We start from the raw sequence: 21,127 nt of genomic DNA on the forward strand, positions 1-21,127 counted from the left end.
CAGGCTCAACCTTGTGTGTGTGTGTGTGTGTGTGTGTGTGTTTGTATGTGTGTGTATACATAGATAGATAGTACAGACCAAAAGTTTGGACACACCTTCTCATTTAAAGATTTTTCTCTATTTTCATGACTATGAAAATTGGACAATCACACTGAAGGCATCAAAACTATGAATTAACACATGTGGAATTATGTACTTTACAAAAATGTGTGAAACAACTGAAATTGTCTTATATTCTAGGTTCTTCAAAGTAGCCACCTTTTGCTTTGATGACTGCTTTGCACACTCTTGGCATTCTCTTGATGAGCTTCAAGAGGTAGTCACCGGGAATGGTTTTCACTTCACAGGTGTGCCCTGTCAGGTTTAATAAGTGGGATTTCTTGCCTTATAAATGGTGTTGGGACCATCAGTTCTGTTGTGCAGACGTCTGGTGGATATGCAGCTGATAGTCCTACTGAATAGACTGTTAGAATTTGTATTATGGCAAGAAAAAAGCAGCTACGTAAAGAAAAACGAGTGGCCATCGTTACTTTAAGAAATGAAGGTCAGTCAGTCCGAAAAATTGGGAAAACTTTGAAAGTGTTCCCAAGTGCAGTGGCAAAAACCCTCAAGCGCTACAAAGAAACTGGCTTGCATGAGGACCGCCCCAGGAAAGGAAGACCAAGAGTCACCTCTGCTTCTGAGGATAAGTTTATCCGAGTCACCAGCCTCAGAAATCGCTCAGATTAGAGACCAGGTCAATGCCACCCAGAGTTATAGCAGCAGACACATCTCTACAACAATTGTTAAGAGGAGACTTTGTGCAACAGGCCTTCATGGTAAAATAGCTGCTAGGAAACTACTGCTAAGGACAGGCAACAAGCAGAAGAGACTTGTTTGGGCTAAAGAACACAAGGAATGGACATTAGACCAGTTGAAATCTGTGCTTTTGTCTGATGAGTCCAAATTTGAGATCTTTGGTTCCAACCACCGTGTCTTTCTGCGACGCAGAAAAGGTGAACGGATGGACTCTACATGCCTGGTTCTCACCGTGAAGCATGGAGGAGGAGGTGGTGTGGGGGTGCTTTGCTGGTGACACTGTTGGGGATTTATTCAAAATTGAAAGCATACTGAACCAGCATGGCTACCACAGCATCTTGCAGCGGCATGCTATTCCATCCGGTTTGTGTTTAGTTGGACCATCATTTATTTTTCAACAGGACAATGACCCCAAACACACCTCCAGGCTGTGTAAGGGCTATCTGACCAAGAAAGTGAGTGATGGGGTGCTACACCAGGTGACCTGGCCACCATAGTCACCAGACCTGAACGCAATCGAGATGGTTTCTTGTGAACTGGACCGCAGAGTGAAGGCAAAAAGGCCAACAAGTGCTAAGCATCTCTGGGAACTCCTTCAAGATTGTTGGAAGACCATTCCCGGTGACTACCTCTTGAAGCTCCTCAAGAGAATGCCAAAAGTGTGCAAAGCAGTCATCAAAACAAAAGGTGACTACTTTGAAGAACCTAGAATATAAGACATAATTTCAGTTGTTTCACATTTTTTTGTTAAGTATATAATTCCACATGTGTTAATTCATAGTTCTGATGCCTTCAATATGAATGTACAATTTTCCTAGTCATGAAAATACAGAAAAATTTCTAAAGGGAACCTGTCGCCCCCAAAATGGAAGGTGTGCTAAGCCCACCAGCATCAGGGGCTTATCTACAGAATTCTGTAATGCTATAGATAAGCCCCCAATGAGAAAAAGAGGTTATATTATACTCTCCCAGGGGGGGGTCCCACTGCGGTCCGGGTCCAATGGGCGTCGCGGTCCGGTCCAGGGCCTCCCATCTTCATAGGATGACGTCCTCTTCTTATCTTCACGCTCCGGCGCAGGCGTACTTTATCTGCCCTGTTGAAGGCAGAGCAAAGTACTGCAGTGCGCAAGTGCTGGGAAAGGTCAGAGAGGCCTGGCGCCTGCGCACTGCAGTACTTTGCTCTGTCCTCAACAGGGCAGACAAAGTACGCCTGCGCAGGAGCCTCAGCGTGAAGACAAGAAGAGGACGTCATCGTAAGAAGATGGGAGGCCCCGGACCGCGACACCCATCGGACCGGACCACCCCCCTGGGTAACTATAATCTAACCTGTTTTTCTTGTCTTTCAGGATACATCGGGGGCTTATGTACAGCATTACAGAATGCTGTAGATATGCCCCTGATGCCAGTGGGCTTAGCTCACCTTCCATTTTGGGGGGGCACAGGTTCCCTTTAAATGAGGTGTGTCCAAACTTTTGGTCTGTACTGTATATCTCCATGTATCCTCTATTTGCAAAAGATAACCACTAGTTGAGGGCATCCAGACAACATGCAATCTTAGTCAATATAAATAATGTGCCATAAATTAATGTTAAAAAAACCACACTGCCCAGTACCTCAATGCGTACTTCGTGTACAGCTTCATCAGGGATTACCGGGGCAGTGTTCCTTCTCAGTATATATAATGAAAATATCACCTGTGATCTATCTATGTTTATGCAAGTAGAGGAGCTGCGGAGACACCATCACGTGTTTCTCAACTCAGGCAGTGAATAGCCAGGCCTTTCCCCGGGTAGGAACAACCAAGGGAAGGGCAGCATCCAATAAAGGAAAACATCCAATAAAGGAAAACCACCTATGCCAAGCATGGTATCCATCCACAGACAGCTGTTTCGGGGTTTTTGCCCCTCATCAGTGTGGAGTAGGAAACTGGCTACCAGGAGCAGTGCCTAGTAGAAAGTCTATAAAGGCACGGATGATTGACCTCTTGGAGACCAAAACATCCAACACCGCGGAGACACCATCACGTGTTTCTCAACGCAGTGATCCAGAACACTGCCCCCAAATATGCAAATGCAAGTAGAGGAGCTGCGGAGACACCATCACGTGTTTCTCAACGCAGGCAGTGAATAGCCAGGCCTTTCCCCGGGAAGGAACAACCAAGGGAAGGGCAGCATCCAATAAAGGAAAACCACCTATGCCAAGCATGTTATCCATCCACAGACAGCTGTTTCGGGGTTTTTGCCCCTCATCAGTGTGGAGTAGGAAACTGGCTATCAGGAGCAGTGCCTAGTAGAAAGTCTATAAAGGCACGGATGATTGACCTCGTGGAGACCAAAACATCCAACACCGCGGAGATACCATCACGTGTTTCTCAACCCAGTGATCCAGAACACTGCCCCCAAATATGCAAATGCAAGTAGAGGAGCTGCCCTTCCCTTGGTTGCTCCTTCCCGGGGAAAGGCCTGGCTATTCACTGCCTGCGTTGAGAAACACGTGGTGGTGTCTCCGCAGCTCCTCTACTTGCATTTGCAAATTTGGGGGCAGTGTTCTGGATCACTGCGTTAAGAAAAAAGTGATGGTGTCTCCGCGGTGTTGGATGTTTTGGTCTCCACGAGGTCAATCATCCATGCCTTTATAGACTATCTATGTTTATGGGCGCATTCATGCCACCCAACTCCGCTTCGCACTCCGTGGCCGGCATCCCGGAAGTCTCACTCTGCATGTCCGCACAGCGAAGGCTCCAATTAGACGCAAGACACGGGGAGGGATGCGACGATTATTGCGGCACACACTCTTGCCCATAGAAGACCAGGAGGTGCCATCTTGGTAGTGGGAACATATCTATAGAGAGAGAGATATATCGATAGATGGTTATATATGCCACGTAGTATAGAGACTTAAAAAAAAACATATACTCACCTTCCGAAGGCCCGTTGGAAGTCTTGCTATACTCGCCATCAGCCGCCTTTGCCGCTCCTCGCCACGTTCCCGGGACCGCTCCATTGCAATCGGCAGCTTCCGGTGGTCCCAGGGTTGGTGTGAGCAGGACCTATGATGACGTCGCGGTCACATGACCGTGACGTCACGGCAGGTCCTTGTCGCACACCAGCCCTGGGAGCGGAAGCTGCCGCTTGCAATTGAGCGGTCTCGGGAGCGTGGCGAGGAGCGGCAAAGGCGGCGGAGGGTGAGTATAGCAGGTGTTTTGTTATTTTTAATTATTTTTAACATGACCTATTATTACTATTGATGCTGCATAGGCAGCATCAATAGTAAATAGGTGGGGACACACAAGGTTAATAGCAGCGGTAACGGAGTGCGTTACACCGCGGGCCGTTGCCACTGCCATTAACCCTGTCTGAGCGGTGAGTGGAGGTGATTACGGAGCGGGCGCCGGGCAGTGGGTGCAGGGGAGGGACTAATCGGACTGTGCCCGACGCTGATTGGTCGCGGCAGCCATGACAGGCAGCTGCCGAGACCAATCAGCGAACGAATAACCGTGACAGAAGGACAGACAGACAGACGGAAGTGACCCTTAGACAATTATGTATATAGACTAGATGGTGGCCCGATTCTAACGCATCGGGTATTCTAGAATATGCATGTCCACGTAGTATATTGTCCATCGACGTAGTATATTGCCCAGTATATTGCCCAGTCACATAGTATATTGTACAGCAACGTAGTATATTGCCCAGCCACGTAGTATACAGCACAGAGCCACGTAATATATTGCACAGCGAGGTAGTATATTGTCCAGCCACGTAGTATATTGCACAGCGACGTAATATATTGCCCAGCCTTGTAGTATACAGCTCAGAGCCACGTAGGATATTGCCCAGTGACGTAGTATATTACCAAGCCACGTATGTCACAGGTTTAAAAAATAAAAATACTCACCTAACGATCCGAGGGCCCCTTGTAGTTGAACATACTCAACATTCTGGTCGCTGCTCCTCAGCGTCCCGTCTCTCCGCTTCCTGGGATCCAACGGCGCTGTGCAGATAGGGGCGCGGCTGCCACCATCTTGCTTTCCCAGGATGCTTTGCGAAATTACCCATATGACTTAGCGGTCTCGCGAGACAGCTAGGTATTATGGGTAATTTCGCAAAACATCGCTGGGAAAAGAAGATGGCGGGAGGCGCGAGCGGCTCAGCGGACAACGGAGGGTGAGTATAGCAGGTTTTTTGTTTTTGTACTATTTTTAACATTACTTTCTTTTACTATTGATGCCGCATAGGCAGCATCAATAGTAAAAGGTTGGGGACACACAGGGCTAATAGCGGCAGTAACGGAATGCGTTACCGCTGGCATTAACCCTGTGTTAGCGTTGACCAGAGGGGAGTATGGAGCGGGCCCTGGGGACACTGACTGCGGGGAGTAAGCAGCGGAGTGCCGGGGACACTGACTGCGGGGAGAGGAGCGCCGGGGACACTGACTGTGGGGAGCGGAGCGCCGGGGACACTGACTGTGGGGAGCGGAGCGCCGGGGACACTGACTGTGGGGAGCGGAGCGCCGGGGACACTGACTGCGGAGTGCCGGGTACACTGACTGCGGGGAGCGGAGCGCCGGGGACACTGACTGCGGAGTGCCGGGTACACTGACTGCGGGGAGCGGAGCGCCGGGGACACTGACTGCGGAGTGCCGGGTACACTGACTGCGGGGAGCGGAGTGCCGGGGACACTGACTGCGGAGTGCCGGGTACACTGACTGCGGAGTGCCGGGTACACTGACTGCGGGGAGCGGAGCGCCGGGGACGCTGACTGCGGAGTGCCGGGTACGCTGACTGCGGAGTGCCGGGTACGCTGACTGCGGAGTGCCGGGTACGCTGACTGCGGAGTGCCGGGGACGCTGACTGCGGAGTGCCGGGGACGCTGACTGCGGAGTGCCGGGGACGCTGACTGCGGAGTGCCGGGGACGCTGACTGCGGAGTGCCGGGGACGCTGACTGCGGAGTGCCGGGGACGCTGACTGCGGAGTGCCGGGGACGCTGACTGCGGAGTGCCGGGGACGCTGACTGCGGAGTGCCGGGGACGCTGACTGCGGAGTGCCGGGGACGCTGACTGCGGAGTGCCGGGGACGCTGACTGCTCGTGGGTGTTTTGCAGCGACCAATCAGCGACTTGGATTTCCATGATAGACAGAGGCCACGACCAATGAATATCGGTGACAGAAGGACAGACAGATGGAAGCACCCCTTAGACAATTATGTATATAGATAGTCGATCCCCATGCAGAGTAACGATGCAGCGATAGGTGTCCATTATAAAGTGCGATTAGCCTTTTTTTATTCTTTCATTCTATTGTTCTTTCACTTGGGCATCAATTTCTGGATCTCTGTCACTGGAACATTGCGGACAGGGTGCCATCATGTGGATGTTTCTGATATTGTGTGTCTTACAGGAAGGATCTTTATCAACTAAATAAATAATTACAATAATAAGGGGAAATATAAAGTAAAATATATAAAGAAAACGGTCAGTAAATTAATAAACTGAAAAATATTAAAGAGAAGAACATTGAATAAATATAAAAATTAAACTAAAAATTAATAAAAAATAGGAAAAAAGAAATAAAAAGTAGAAAAATAATAGATATAAACTAATTGAGAGAATTATATAAAAATTTCATCGTTCTTTCCTGTAGCTTATATCCAGTCTGTAAATCTATAATATATCATCTAGTAGAGTAACTGAGGGTATATAATTGTATGTGCTATCTACAGCCAAGCTGGTGGTCTAGTGCTACAGCCACTCATGGACCCACACCTGTGTTCTACCACAAGATAGCGCACTGTAAAGTCACTAAGGGATAGTTTATACCATAGAGGCTATATAGAATGGCTATATAATTCTATATGAAAGTTTTATCTTCATCTCCACCCGCCTTGTCTTATATCTCATTGTTCCTCCTCCCTGCTGCTGTTGAAATCCTGTTGAAATCTCACACTGCTCAATGCTACCTGCTCGCGCTCTTTCTCTAGCCAGACCCATTTTAATATCGGGATTATGCCGCCATAGTGACATGGGTTTATAAAATTAGATCTGTGTATTAATGTATGCTGACTGCATTTCGAAACCTGGTGACTGATCTGCATTTAGTCTTCAAAGAAAAAAAAAATTAACATGTGATTTCTAACCTCAAGCTGTTTTTACATTTTGTTACTTTTTGACTTTTTAGATGGAAGTCTCTTGGCTACTCCTGGAAAGGAAGCCTGGTTCAATAGCCTAGTTGATATGACAATGCAATCATCACATTTCTTTGTAAAAGAGCATCTGTCATGTTTTTTTTTTCTATTACCAACATTGTTATCACAATATGTTGTCATGGAAACACTCATTTATTCTGTTAAATTATGCTTTTTTTCAGGAAAAAAAAATACTAAAAGGGATTGTCCACTACTAGGACAACCCCCCTTCTCTATCAAAATATTTGGCCCTGATAAAATAATAAAGCCTATACGCACCTCCCGTTCCCGCTGTCGTCACTAGTTCTACCGGGACTCCCGTGCGGTGTTGTGACACGTGACGCCTGCACCCAATCAGAGCTGGCGTCACTGTCTCCGCCTGTGGACAAATCAAATATGGAAAGGATCTCCGGGCTGCAGCCTCTCCTTCATCTTCATGTTCGACATAAGAGTTTCATAGGTTTTTTTAATCCTTTATTGACAAATACGTCAAGTTTATACAAAGACTCAGTATTTGCAATGTTGACTTTTATTTTTCAAGTGTTGTGAGTTTTGTGGCCATGGACCCAAAATGTCAGTGTTTTGGTCACCGAGCCACTTAGGCTGCATGCCCACGATGAAACCTTTTAGTTTTTTAGACACCTCATGGGAACATTTTTTTGAAGCTACTCTGATGTAGTCCACGATCCTCGATGTCTCTGAATAGCAGCAAAGTAAAGCACAGGGGAGTGATAACCACTTTCTTCAGAGCCGCTGGCTCAATGCTTCCCTCAATGAGAGTTGTCCCTACCCAGAGCCTGTGATTAGCAGCACTTCACTGCTATTCAGAGACTTCGAGGATCATGGGGGTTAGTAACGGGGATGTCTGATGGATGCCTCTCCATTCCTAACCCCAGGACAGGAGTTGATGTCAGCTGACATCAACCCTAAAAATATCACCCCGATTGCCACAGTACCAGGGCAATAGGGAAAAGCCGGGCAAAGCACCAAAATTGGCTCATCTAATGTGATGCGCCAATTCCAGGGATGAGTCTGTTAGTATAAGCCTACATCTGTCTGCTTTACCTTGGCTGATTATCAACAATGGGGTGGTATCCCACATATTTTGTAGGTTAATACATGTACATTAAACACATGCAAGACACTAATTATATATCTCACAGATATCTATCTACCCTATATCTATCTATATCATGCGGAAATTCAGCTGTGTGAAAGCCTGAACAAACACTTAACGTGGGAACGTACCCTTAGTTAACACTTTTATCTTGTATAAGAATGATTGTATCTAGGAGAAAAGGTGGGCACCACCATCTGCCCTGTGTCTTTGCCACAGTAAAGCATCCTGGGACCATTGATGTGTGGGGGCTTTTCATCCCAGGGAGTGGGCTCACTCACAGTTTGGCCTAAGAACATGGCCATGAATAAAGAATTGTACCTAATCATCTTCCGAGGCCAATTTCTCTCAACGATCCAAGAGCAATGTGGTGATGAACAATGCTTTTTCCAGCAGGATGGAGCATTATATCACAAGGCAAATATAACTACATGGCTTGGTGAGCAAAACATTGACATTTTGGGTGCAGGGCTAGAACTATCCACACCATTGAGAGCTTGTGGTCAATCCGGGTGGATGAACAAAATCACAGAAATTGTGGTAAATGCCAAACACTGATTAGGGAAGAATAGGTAGTCACCAGGCCAGGAGCGGATAAAAGGCATACAAGAGCGAAATGCAGAAATCTCGAAAAATAAGGGTCACCACCCTAAATATTGAGTCTTTGTATAAACTTGATCAATTTGTCAATAAAAGATGAAAAACATATGAAGTGCTGGTAATTGTACTTCAGTAACCATAGAAATATCTGATTGAAAGTCAATATATATATATATATATATATATATATATATATATATATATATATATATATATATATATATATATATATATATAGTAGTATATGTAATATTACAGCATCCACACAACTTAGTTTTTTTTTTTTTTTGTGCATGAATCGCTCCACAACCATGTCCAGAATCCTGCTGAGCGTGTGAGCTTGTGTTGGCAATTCCCTGGTGTTCTCTTCCCAATTAGATATAATGTTCGTTAGCAGGGAATAGTATTATCCTAGTGTCTCCCTTCCACCCTCCGCTCCCACAGCAGCCTCCCATACACACTGTCGTCAGCGCAGAGCAGGCAGTACTCTCTGCCCCTCTGTAATCCGGACAGGACATCTCCACCTTGCCGAATAATAAGCCCTCCTCTGACAGGAGGCAGACTATGGAAGAGGAACATATCACAATGTCCTTACATGACAGCCACAGGGGAAATGGGTGGCCATGCATGCGTGAAGCTGCTGAATGTATGAAGGCCAGGATTAATAACTGCTCAGTCTCCAGGGCTGATACTGTAGTCTGGGTTTTAGTGACTTACAATGGGCCAGAAAGCTGACATAAAGCTGAGGCAGCCCTTAAAGGGACTGTCATGGAATATATGCCTGGCATTGGGCGTAGAGCGATGCCAGGCAGTTCAATGGCTGAGGCATCTTTCACAGAGTATCGCTTAGAAGTCCCATTAATTAACTTGGGGGTCTGTGTTCGTACTCTAATACTTATTTTAAAGAACTTGTTGTACAGGTTTATCTCTTTTAGAACTGTATTTTTCTCATTTAAATGGATATTGTCTGGTTGAATGTGTAACATTTCCAGGCATCATTTTCTAGAGTAGGAGCTAAGTAGATTCATGTACGGTATTTTTATTTTTTTTTTTTTTTTTTTTTTTGTGGTGGCGAGCGGAGAGAATAAGTTGTAATTTTATGCACAAATCATAAAAGGACATACACCTTACATGGAGTTTGTTGGCTAAAATTTATATAGCATAGTTGTGAATGACTAGCCTTCGTAGTCTAATGACCTTGTGGTGGTTTCTTTCTACCAGGCCCTGGAGAGGAGACGGCTTTTAAAGCTACTGATAGCCAGAGTTTTGAAAGCTCTGACAAGCATTACAAGAAGGTGAGGAGCAATATTTCACCAGTCACATTTGTTTTAATACTGTGTTTTCTTACAAACTTGCATGTTGCCTTGCGTTACATTGTTTTTATTATTTTTAGCTGGTTTATTGTTTTTTTTTGGCTGAAAAGAATTTTTTGAAAACTATTAGAGAGTTTGTCATGCTTGTACTACTTCTGTGTGTCACAGTATATAGGTAGCTGCAGAATGAATTAAAGGGTACCTGTCAGCTGATTTATGGGCAGCATGTATCTGAGTCCGGATGCATGATTGGAGCCAGGTATTTTTTCCTCTGAAACGCTTTCAGAAAAGAGTTATGAAGGTCTCCCCGCTTCATGGACATCATACACAAAGGGAGAGACCTGACCGTAACATGGACCAATGCTGGTAGATAGTGGCTGAGAGCTGCACCGTACTAGTCTGGTCCTTGGCCAGAGCTTCAAACTATATTTTCTCTGAGAGGACTGAGTATTTCAGAGAAAAAAAATACCAGGTTACAATCGTGTTTTAGGCAGCATGAATCAGCTGACACATTGCCTTGAATGGTGAATACGTCAGTGAGTCGTTCTGACTCAATCAACTTAAAAAATGTTCAGGAGAAGAGAGATGAGGGTTACAGGCCTAACTCATAAAGAGCTCAGTGACTGTGCCTGGCACATGTGGTGACTGCTTTCACACGTACTGTAGACACACACGTAGACCCAGGGCCGGCTCCAGGTTTTTGAGGACCCTGGGCGAAAGAGTCTCAGTGGGCCCCCCCTTTAGCACATACCACGATTCATGATCGCATATAAACACAGCCATGTAGTATATAACACAGCCCATGTAGTATATAGCACAGCCACGTAGTATATAACACAGCCACGTAGTATATAGCACAGCCCATCTAGTATATAGCACAGCCCATATAGCTTATAACAGCCCACGTAGTATATAACACGGCCCACGTAGTATATAGAACAGCCATGTAGTATATAGAGACACTTGCCCCATATAGTGCTGCACAAACGTTATGGCCCCATAGATGCGCCATACAGACACTTGCCACATATAGTGCTGCACAAACGTTATTGCCCCATACAGACACTTGCCCAATATAGTGCTGCACAAACGTTACTGCCCCATAAGATGCTCCATACAGACACTTGCCCCATTTGCTGTTGCTACAATAAAAAAAAAAAATTTCACATACACACCTCTCCGTCGCTCAGGTCCCCGGCACTTTCAATATTCACCTGACCCCGTTCCGGCGCCGCTCCATCTTCTTCAGCGTCTTCTGCACTGACGCTCAGGCAGAGGGCGCGCACTAACCACGTCACCGCACCCTCGGATCTCGGCGTCAATGCAGAAGACGCTGAAGACCGAGCGGTGTCTGGAACGAGGAGCAGGTGAATATCGCACTGCGCTGCGCTCCCCTCCCCGTTATACTCACCTGCTCCTGGTGCTGTGCAGTCCCTGCTTCCTGGGGGAGCTGCATATTCGTTACTGTAATGAGCGGTACCATGTGACCGCTCAGTACAGGAAGAAGTTGGGGAGCCAGGGACCTGCAGGGACCGCTCCAGCCGCCAGGAGTAGGTGAGTATAACTAGACAGCCCCCGGCCACTCCCCCTCCCCTGCCGAGTCAGCTCTGTGATGTGCCGCTAGCTGAGGGCCCCTGGGGGAGCGGTGGTCCTAGGCACTGGCAGCTGCCTGCCCCTAACACAGGCCTTGAATGGGCCCCCCCCCGTCTCGCCAGGGCCCCGGCACTTGCCCGGGTACGCCGGGTGCTCAAGCCGGCCCTGCGTAGACCCACACGTAGACCCAATCAAGTGAATGCGTCTGTGCACGTCTGTGTGTTTGCACAGACTGTGTGTCCTTGGGCAAAATACGCTGACATGTACGGTTTTAACCAGCAGCACAGGCTGCAAAACGTTGTGCACACGGATGGCACACAGGGATGTAATCAGTGTGAAATGTACTGGTGCCTGAGAAGCAGTGGTACAGTTACCGCTTTTCGTTGACACCGGGTTCTGAAGACCACTCTCATCATTCTCCCCTGCTCTGCCAGCGATAAGCGCGAACACGTGAGAATGATGAGTTATATTCAACTGATAACAGCGATAGCAGGCAGCAGCTGGTGGGACGATTACTCCCATCAGTCTATACATTCTGCCTCTAATAACTGTGAGAGCATGTGCGGCTAATGGGAGTATTCATCAGCCGCCTGCACTGTAAATAAATAAATTTTTAAAAGGCGTGGGTTCCCTTGTATTTTTGATAAGCAGAAAGGCAAAACTCACAGCTGGGGGCTGCAACCCTCATCTGTCAGCTTCAGCAAGGCTGGTTATCAAGAATAGAGGGGTAACCTGCTATTTTTTTTAATGATTTAACTTAAAAATTTTAAAAAATGACATTTTTGTCAACCAGCCTTGCTAAAGCTGGGAGCTGGTATTCTCAGGCTGGTAAGGGGCCATGGGTATTGTTCCCCCCCCCCCCCCCTAAAAATAGCAGCCCAGAAAAGTCACTTCTCTTAGATATGCTTATTCTGGCGCTTTGCCCGACTTTTCCCACTTGGTTCGTATTTGTGGGGTTGATGTCACATTTGTATTGTCTGTTGACATCAAGCCCACAGCTTAGTAATGGAGAGGCTTCTGTAAGACACCTGTCCATGACTAATCCTATAACTGTATTGCAAATAAAGTCACAGCCAGAATAAAGTCTTTTATTTGAAAACAAAACACACTTCTATTTATTTTTTTAAATAACAAACAGTTATTTTCACTTATCGCCCATTCTATTAAAGCCCTCGTCTCCTGTAATAAAACAAAAATAGAAAAACAATATTTCTCACTTGTCTGACGTTCTATCCCATGCGTAATCCATGTATGGAGATTAATAGTTTTCAGCCTGGACAGTGCCAAGATGCGACCGTCCAGGCTGAGAACCACTGATGAATGAGCTGCTGTGTGCGCAGCATCATTGAGCAGCAGTGACATCAAGGTTACTCCTGGTCACTGAGGCTGCATTCCCAGCTGGGCTGAACTGCGGTGACTTCAGCACCTTGAGAAAAAGTCACTGAGTTCATCTCCTTTCAGCTCAGTGAGTTTACTGCAGATCTTTGCTCTTCGCAGGGCGTTTCTGTTTGAGGGGGTCGGTGTTCTTGGTCCGGCACCTCCCTTCTTACAATCGCCGTCCTCCTTACTTCGTGTGGATGACACATCCCTGCATGATCCCCACAGTCTCCTCGGCATCACGCTCCTGCCCAGGCGTACTTCTTTGCCCTGTTGAGGGCAGAGCAAAGTACTGCAGTGCGCAGGAGTCGGGGCTCTGTGACCTTTTATGTCTCCTGCGTACTGCAGTACTTTCCTCTGCCCTGAAAAGTGTAGAGAAGTACTCCTGCACAAGAAGGCAATGCTGATGAGACTGGATGATGCAGAGATGCCACATCCACATGAAGGAGAGAGGCGATCGTCAGAAGATGGGAGGCACCAAACCAAGAACGTCGACACCCCTCGGACCGGACCGCCCTGCAGCTGAGTATAATAAAACGTTTTTTTTCTTACAGGTCAGGTTGGGGGCTTATATACAGCATTTATAGAATGTTCTAGATCAGCTCTGAAAGGTGGTAACCGTATATCATATTGGCCAAACCTGGTGACAGGCTCCCTTTAAGAGCTCTGAGAGTGCCAAACTATTTCCCCAGCCTCTGTGATTGTATTTTGCATGGCTCCATCTTCCCCAGCTTGACTGACAGCTCACTGGCTGGACTACGGGCTGTCAGTGTCAGAGGAAGGTGAGGCCGGGTAGTGAATAGAGACAGATTATTAAGGCAGGTTCCCTTTAAGTTGAGGGATCTTTTTAGCCCCTGTAATGCATATGTGTGTGTACTTGTACTATATGTGTATATCATCATATTCTAGTTCAGCAAATCTTTTTTTTTTTTTTTTTTTTAAGTCAATCATACTTATGTGGCTATTTGTTTGCTGTAGTCATGAAACATTCCCTGTGACGCCTAATTTGTACTGACAGCAGCCTTGATTTACATTTTGCTAATCCCAATCTATCTAGCAGATTGTTTGCGTGCCCTCAGTGATGGGATTTCCGGCACAAAGTGGGGACTGTCCTTAGTGTTTTGCCTATGCTCAGACCTTTTCCATCCTGCGCTTCTTCTGTGGTGACAGATTTGCATGCCTGTGACAAGCGACAAAACAAACTAAACCATCAACCAAAATCCTATAATACTGCATTGTTCCAGAAATGTTATATTTTATTCACTTTGCACCCTGCCTGCAATCCTAGCACTAACCACAAAAGATGTCCCCAAGTCCAGTCCAGCCTGATGAGCTGGCCACCATCTTGAGTTCTGGTGGGGATTGAATGTGTGGAACTCCCCTGATTATGAGAGATGTTACAACTAGTCAGACATGTCCGCAGTGCATGTCATAACATTATGATGGGGGCAGGACCCCTATTGAGCCTTACAACAAAGACAGCAGGGCTAGTTAAACACATTGACCCTTAACACTGTTACCGACACTGTTTAAGAACTTTGTTGTCCGGATAGGAGAAAAGGGGAAGGGGATGTGGCCCCTTAATTTTCGTTTTAGCTGGGTTTTCCAATAGTTAGAGCCTCACTGATCAGGTAATGACATATATTAGTGTGGTGAGGAATGGCAGATTAAAGGGCAATGTAGCTGCTGTTGCACCCTGTGTGGGGGGTCTTAATGAAACGACGAATTGTAGATGCATTCCCAATGCACAATGTGTCCTCACTGGCCAGCAGACGGGATGGCACAATGGGGGATTTACTGTACAAGTGCTCAAGAGTCTGGTGCAGTTTGTGCCAAAATATATCGTTGGCTCAAGTTGCTGAAAACTAGGTTTCCTTTCAGTGCAAGAACTACTGTTGAAATTAAAATGGTGGCCACATTTTAGCAGTCTTTGGTTTGCAAATGATAGTACACCCTTTCTTATCTCGCCTTTCCCGCATAGTTTATTTTATGCATTATGCTTCGTTCTGTGTCCATTTTGCTTCTAAACATTTGTCTTGTCATTTGCTTTTGTTTATAGACCTATTTTATTTTGCACCCATCACCGTTTTTGTCCCCCACCTTCACCCCGTCTCTATCTCTCTCTGTAAACTCATGGCAGGGTTTGCTTGGTGAACTCGTTCTTTTACAAGAGCAGCTCAAGCAGCATGAAGAGGAGGCACGCAGGGCAGCTGGCAACATTAACACTGGCAACTCACAGCAGAAGCGCAAGGTGATGGCTTTTAGGATGCAAGTGTTAGACTGGGACTGTACCGCGACTGGCGTCACACCTTCCATGGAATATTTCAGCCCTAGAATTTTTGGCTCCCTATTGATTTGCTGTCAACCAGCGTGTAGTAGAATGGAGACTTTGATTTTTAATAAAAGAAAGTTCCCATAGGTGACACCGCTATTGCAGGGGCCATGACATTTTAAGGCAAGTTTGCAGCATTTTTTTTTTTATAAGCAAAATCCTTCAGTTTTGGCAGAAAATATGCTGTGTAAGAAACCAGCAAATAACTTTTTTATTATTATTATTGGATTGCATGTGTGATTTGTCTAAAGTACATGTACACATAAAGCTCAATTTATTCACCAAAAATGCAGAAAAAAAACCACTGCAAAATCGCAAAATGGTTTTTGGGTTTTTTTTGCACGTTTTCATTGCTTTATTTTGGGTGAAAAAAACTGCAAAAATTCTGAAAGAATTGACATGCTGCAGATTTTAAAACGGCTGCAGTTCTCAAATGAAGTCAAGGATAAAAACAATGTGTGTGCATGAGATTTCTGAAATCTCAGCTTTTGCTGTTACTGTTAAACAAAGCTTATTTTCTGCAGAAATAAAATGTTGCAAAAAATACAAATAAGACACGCTGCAAAAGCGCCTAAAGTCATATCTACATCTTTCCTGCTCCTCAGAGCTCTAGAAGCATTTTGGGGTGTTTTACTGCTTATAACAATTATAATCCTAATGCTACTGTCACAATTTTACCATTGAAGGCTACAGACAAGGAGAAAGTTGATCAACTGCAAGAAGAACTTCTACAGACCCAGGTGGGTATTCTTCATGTATTGCTGGAGATTTCCAGGCCGTTGTGTGTGACATTCGCTATCCTGACATTTTAATATGCAAATTACCTCTTCAGAGAGGAAGAGGACTAGCGCCACCTATTGAACGCAGCGATCCTAACAGTCAATATTGACCATTTGAATGGTCTTTCCACATGACTTACGATAAATAAATGCCAAACCAGAATCTCAATATGCAGACTCTGTGTTTCGTGGGTCTTGCTCCTTGTCAGTGTAAAGTATGAGATCTGATTTGGCGTGGTGAGAGGTTTAAGACTGGATCTAAGGGGTAATGTTTCTCCTCGTGGATAGTGACAGGCCAGGCCTGGCATGTCAGAGTGAGGAGACTTATATGCCATGCATGCTTCTCTGGGAAATTAAATATGCCTGGCTTGTCACTCTCCACAAGAGGAAGCATTACCCTTAAATCCTGACATTTAAACGTGACTTTTTAAATATGCTGGTATTTTGAAGAGCAAAGAACATGTGAGGCATCCATCAGTTGCTTACTCCAGTCTACCCATACAGCACAAATCAAAACACCTAACCACCACAAGATAGGAAATCACCAGAAAGTCATACAGCATTAGGATCAATAATATGCCTTTATTACATAAAGTGGCAATTTATACATATAATAGAAGTATTTTTTTTTTTAAATATATAAAAACAAACCGCAGGAACAATATTATATGGTACCCAAAAACTCCTAAAAAATATATATATGAGCATATAATACAGATATCCCTCCAAAAATGATATATAATATCACTACTCACTGTGTCGTATACGTGTAAAAAAGTATAGTATATAAAAAAATATATAAAAAATATATATATACACAAGAAAAAAGTCACATATGACCCATAAAAAATTGTGAAATATTATGTATGTGAAATACAAACACTAAAGTGAAAAATATGAAAAAATGTATAAAACACAACAAATGTGTGAATAAAAATCCTTTTGAAAAAAGTGAAAGCAGTGCATATCCCTATCAGGGGATGTAAAGTAAAGTGACAACAGTGGTATATACACAGCGAGGTATATTATCTGAATGGGAGAGTTGTAGTAGTATGCTATATTAGAACATGCCCTGGTACAAATGACCATACAATAGCCCACTATATTAGAACGTGCCATACAGCACAAATGCATGCTCTGCTGAAAGGGTATACATAGACATTATAAATGGGAAGTCAGGAGAAGGAGCTATTGGCCCAATGGGAAGTGCGTGAATGACGACCATAGACTTCAGTCTTTCATGTTGTGTATAGGGAGGAGGTTATAGAGAAGGAGAACGCTGATTGCAAATGAAGGGGAGAGTCCCACATCAATGTAGACAGGGTCATGAGAAATCAGGGCAGGATCTGTGGGGGGAGCAATCATACAGACCACATCATTATATAGAGAGAAGAGAACAATTGCTGCATTCTGCTATAACACATGTATAGTGTCACTATCGTCACAGAGTAGAGAAGATAGACAAAGATAAATTTAGGCACTCAAATGAGGTTTTTTGTTATTTTATTGTAGTCATCAAAATAAACGTTTCGGCCTCAATGCCTGGCCTTCTTCAGTAACTACATGCAAGGAAAAGTGTATTTACTGAAATGATAATAAACAACATGTTGGTCAACCAACGTGTAAACAGTGTATAACAAAGTATATACAAAAAAAGTGGGAGATATATATCTGTGAGGCCTAATAGTACATTTGAGATCCATAGGAAGCAGGGAAAAGAACGTATTATGCTCAGAGAGAATTAGTGTACAATTACTAAGAAGAACAATCGGTAAAGCTGGAATATGCACAAAATGGAAAATGGACCCCATGTTCTTCTTAGTAATTGTACACTAATTCTCTCTGAGCATAATACGTTATTTTCCCTGCTTCCTATGGATCTCAAATGTACTATTAGGCCTTACCGATATATATCTTCTCTTTTTTTGTATATACTTTATTTTGCTATACACTGTTTACACGTTGGTTGACCAACATGTTGTGTATTTACAGAAATTATAATAAACTTTTCCTTGCATGTAGTTACTGAAGAAGGCCAGGCATTGAGGCCGAAACGTTGATTTTGATGACTACAATAAAATCATAAAAAACCTCATTTAAGTTGAGTGCCAAAGTTTCTTTCTCTATATATGGCTTTGGACCCTACTAAGGCACCATATCCGGATAGTGCATGCGGTTTTCTCTTATAGAGTAGAGAAAATGGCCTGAGATAGTAGATTACACAAGGACTGCATTAGAAAGCTCTTTCTCTCCCTCTCTCGCATTCAAAAATACCGTATATACTCGAGTATAAGCCGAGATTTTCAGCCCACTTTTTTGGGCTGAAAGTCCCCCTCTCGGCTTATACTCGAGTCATACGCAGGGGTCGGCAGGGGAGGGGGGAGCGGGGGCTGTGAAATTATACTCACCTTCTCCTGGCGCGGTCCCTGCTTCCCCGGTGCCGGCAGCAGCAGATTCTTCCTGTACTGAGCGGTCACATGGTACCGCTCATAACAGTAATGAATATGCGGCTCCACCTCCCATAGAGGTGGAGCCGCATATTCATTACTGTAATGAGCGGTAACGGTGACCGCTCATTACAGGATGAAGCTGCGGCGTCGGGGAAGCAGGGACCTGCACAGCGCCAGGACCAGGTTAGTATATTGGGGAGGGGAGCGCTGCGCGATAGTCACCTTTCCTCGTTCCAGGCGTCGCTCTGTCTTCAGCAGTGACGCTCAGGTCAGAGGGCGCGGTGACGTAGTTAATGCGCACCCTCTGCTGAACGTCAGTGCGGAAGATGGAGCTGCACCGGAACAAGGAGCAGGTAACTATTGAAAGTGCCTGGGGCCTGAGCGACGGAGAGGTGAGTATGTGATTTATTTTTTTTTATTGCAGCAATAGCAAATGGGGCAAGTGTCTGTATGGAGCATCTATGGGGCCATAACGTTTGTGCAGCACTATATGGGGCCATAACATTTGTGCAGCACTATATGGGGCCATAACATTTGTGCAGCACTATATGGGGCCATAACATTTGTGCAGCACTATATGGGGCCATAACATTTGTGCAGCACTATATGGGACCATAACGTTTTTGCAGCACTATATGGGGCCATAACGTTTGTGCAGCACTATATGGGGCCATAAAGTTTGTGCAGCACTATATGGGGCCATAACGTTTGTGCAGCACTATATGGGGCCATAACGTGTGTGCAGCACTATATTGCGCCATAACGTTTGTGCAGCACTATATGGGGCCATAACGTTTGTGCAGCTCTATATGGGGCCATAACATTTGTTCCGCAATATATTGGGCCATAAAGTTTGTTCAGCACTATATGGGGCCATAATGTTTGTGCAGCACTATATGGGGCCATAATGTTTGTGCAGCACTATATGGGGCCATAATGTTTGTGCAGCACTATATGGGGCCATAACGTTTGTGCAGCACTATATGGGGCCATAACGTTTGTGCAGCACTATATGGGGCCATAACGTTTGTGCAGCACTATATGGGGCCATAACGTTTGTGCAGCACTATATGGGGCCATAACGTTTGTGCAGCACTATATGGGGCCATAACGTTTGTGCAGCACTATATGGGGCCATAACGTTTGTGCAGCACTGTATGGGGCCATAACGTTTGTGCAGCACTGTATGGGGCCATAACGTTTGTGCAGCACTGTATGGGGCCATAACGTTTGTGCAGCACTGTATGGGGCCATAACGTTTGTGCAGCACTATATGGGGCCATAACGTTTGTGCAGCACTATATGGGGCCATAACGTTTGTGCAGCACTGTATGGGGCCATAACGTTTGTGCAGCACTGTATGGGGCCATAACGTTTGTGCAGCACTATATGGGGCCATAACGTTTGTGCAGCACTATATGGGGCCATAACGTTTGTGCAGCACTATATGGGGCCATAACGTTTGTGCAGCACTATATGGGGCCATAACGTTTGTGCAGCACTATATGGGGCCATAACGTTTGTGCAGCACTATATGGGGCCATAACGTTTGTGCAGCACTACGGTAATTTAGTAGTATGATTTGTGAGTTCTGCTGAATATTAATGTGAAAAGTTCTGTCTTATTGTTTCACTGTATTCGCTTAGACATTGAATTCTGGGGAATATTCCTAATGACTAAACAAAAAGCAGAACGGCTTGTATTCTAGAGTACAGGTTATGTCTCGGACAATTCTGATTTTTTTTTTCTTTATGGTTTAGTTAAAGTACCAGCGGATTCTTGAACGTCTTGAGAAAGAAAACAAAGATCTGAGGAAACTAGTGCTTCAAAGAGATGATAAAGGCATTCATCAAAGGAAACTTAAGGTAATGTACATTAGAGAGAAGTACATGGATAGTATAAAATATTGCAGATATGTCACTTGTGTTTGATACACTTTCAGACATGGCACATCTCTGGTTATATACTTAAGTAGCATTTTAAGGACCATTTTTCTCTAGTGTGCCATCCATTTTTGTCTGAGTTGCATCCGTTTTGTTTTTTCATTTGTCTTTAAAAACTAAAGCAGCTGGACTGCCTGAACTGTTATGTGTCCGTTAACACTTAACAATGGATCAGTAACGCTGATGGAACACTGAAGGACAAAGTAAAGTTTCCGTGATTCATCCGTTTTATACGCTCTCCATAGAGTTTAATGGCCAAGTCTGATCTGCAAAATGGATGAGAGTAGGACATGCTCTGAGTTGAACGGTTTGGAAATATGGATCCATTTTTCAAACTTGCATAAAAAACGGATGTGTGAATGTAGACTTGGCTGAATGGGGGTCTCCTTAGTCCCTGTCAGACAAAAAAAAAAAAACGTCCAGATTGTCAAATCTCATCAACTGATCCTATTAATGTAAACTGCTTCCAGAGGAGTATGGGGTAAGGCCCTGTTTACATCTATGTTGAAGGCTCCATCAAAAGTTGGTCAAAAAAAAATAAAATCGAATGGATCCCTATATAGGAAGTAAAGAAATGTAATGTAAGCAGAGCTTACGCCCCATCTATTTGCTAGCAACAAATGAATAGCAAGAAGAGGACTAT

At 44.8% G+C, this 21,127-nt stretch overlaps 1 protein-coding gene across 8 annotated transcripts in view; it reads left to right on the forward strand.

Moving 5' to 3' along the window:
- Positions 1–21,127, forward strand: part of OPA1 (OPA1 mitochondrial dynamin like GTPase) — a 165,737-nt gene that overhangs the window by 52,825 nt on the left and 91,785 nt on the right. For 4 of the 8 annotated variants that reach the window (XM_069727167.1, XM_069727163.1, XM_069727164.1 and 1 more), the window contains 4 exons: positions 9,919–9,992; positions 15,121–15,231; positions 15,999–16,052; positions 20,302–20,406. In XM_069727167.1, coding sequence (XP_069583268.1) covers positions 9,919–9,992; positions 15,121–15,231; positions 15,999–16,052; positions 20,302–20,406 — 344 coding nt within the window. The remainder of the gene's footprint in view (positions 1–9,918; positions 9,993–15,120; positions 15,232–15,998; positions 16,053–20,301; positions 20,407–21,127) is intronic. The other 4 variants (XM_069727170.1, XM_069727166.1, XM_069727168.1 and 1 more) reach the window with 1 other exon arrangement.

This window comes from Ranitomeya imitator, chromosome 5, assembly GCF_032444005.1.
Source record: "Ranitomeya imitator isolate aRanImi1 chromosome 5, aRanImi1.pri, whole genome shotgun sequence".
Classification (NCBI taxonomy): domain Eukaryota; kingdom Metazoa; phylum Chordata; class Amphibia; order Anura; family Dendrobatidae; genus Ranitomeya; species Ranitomeya imitator.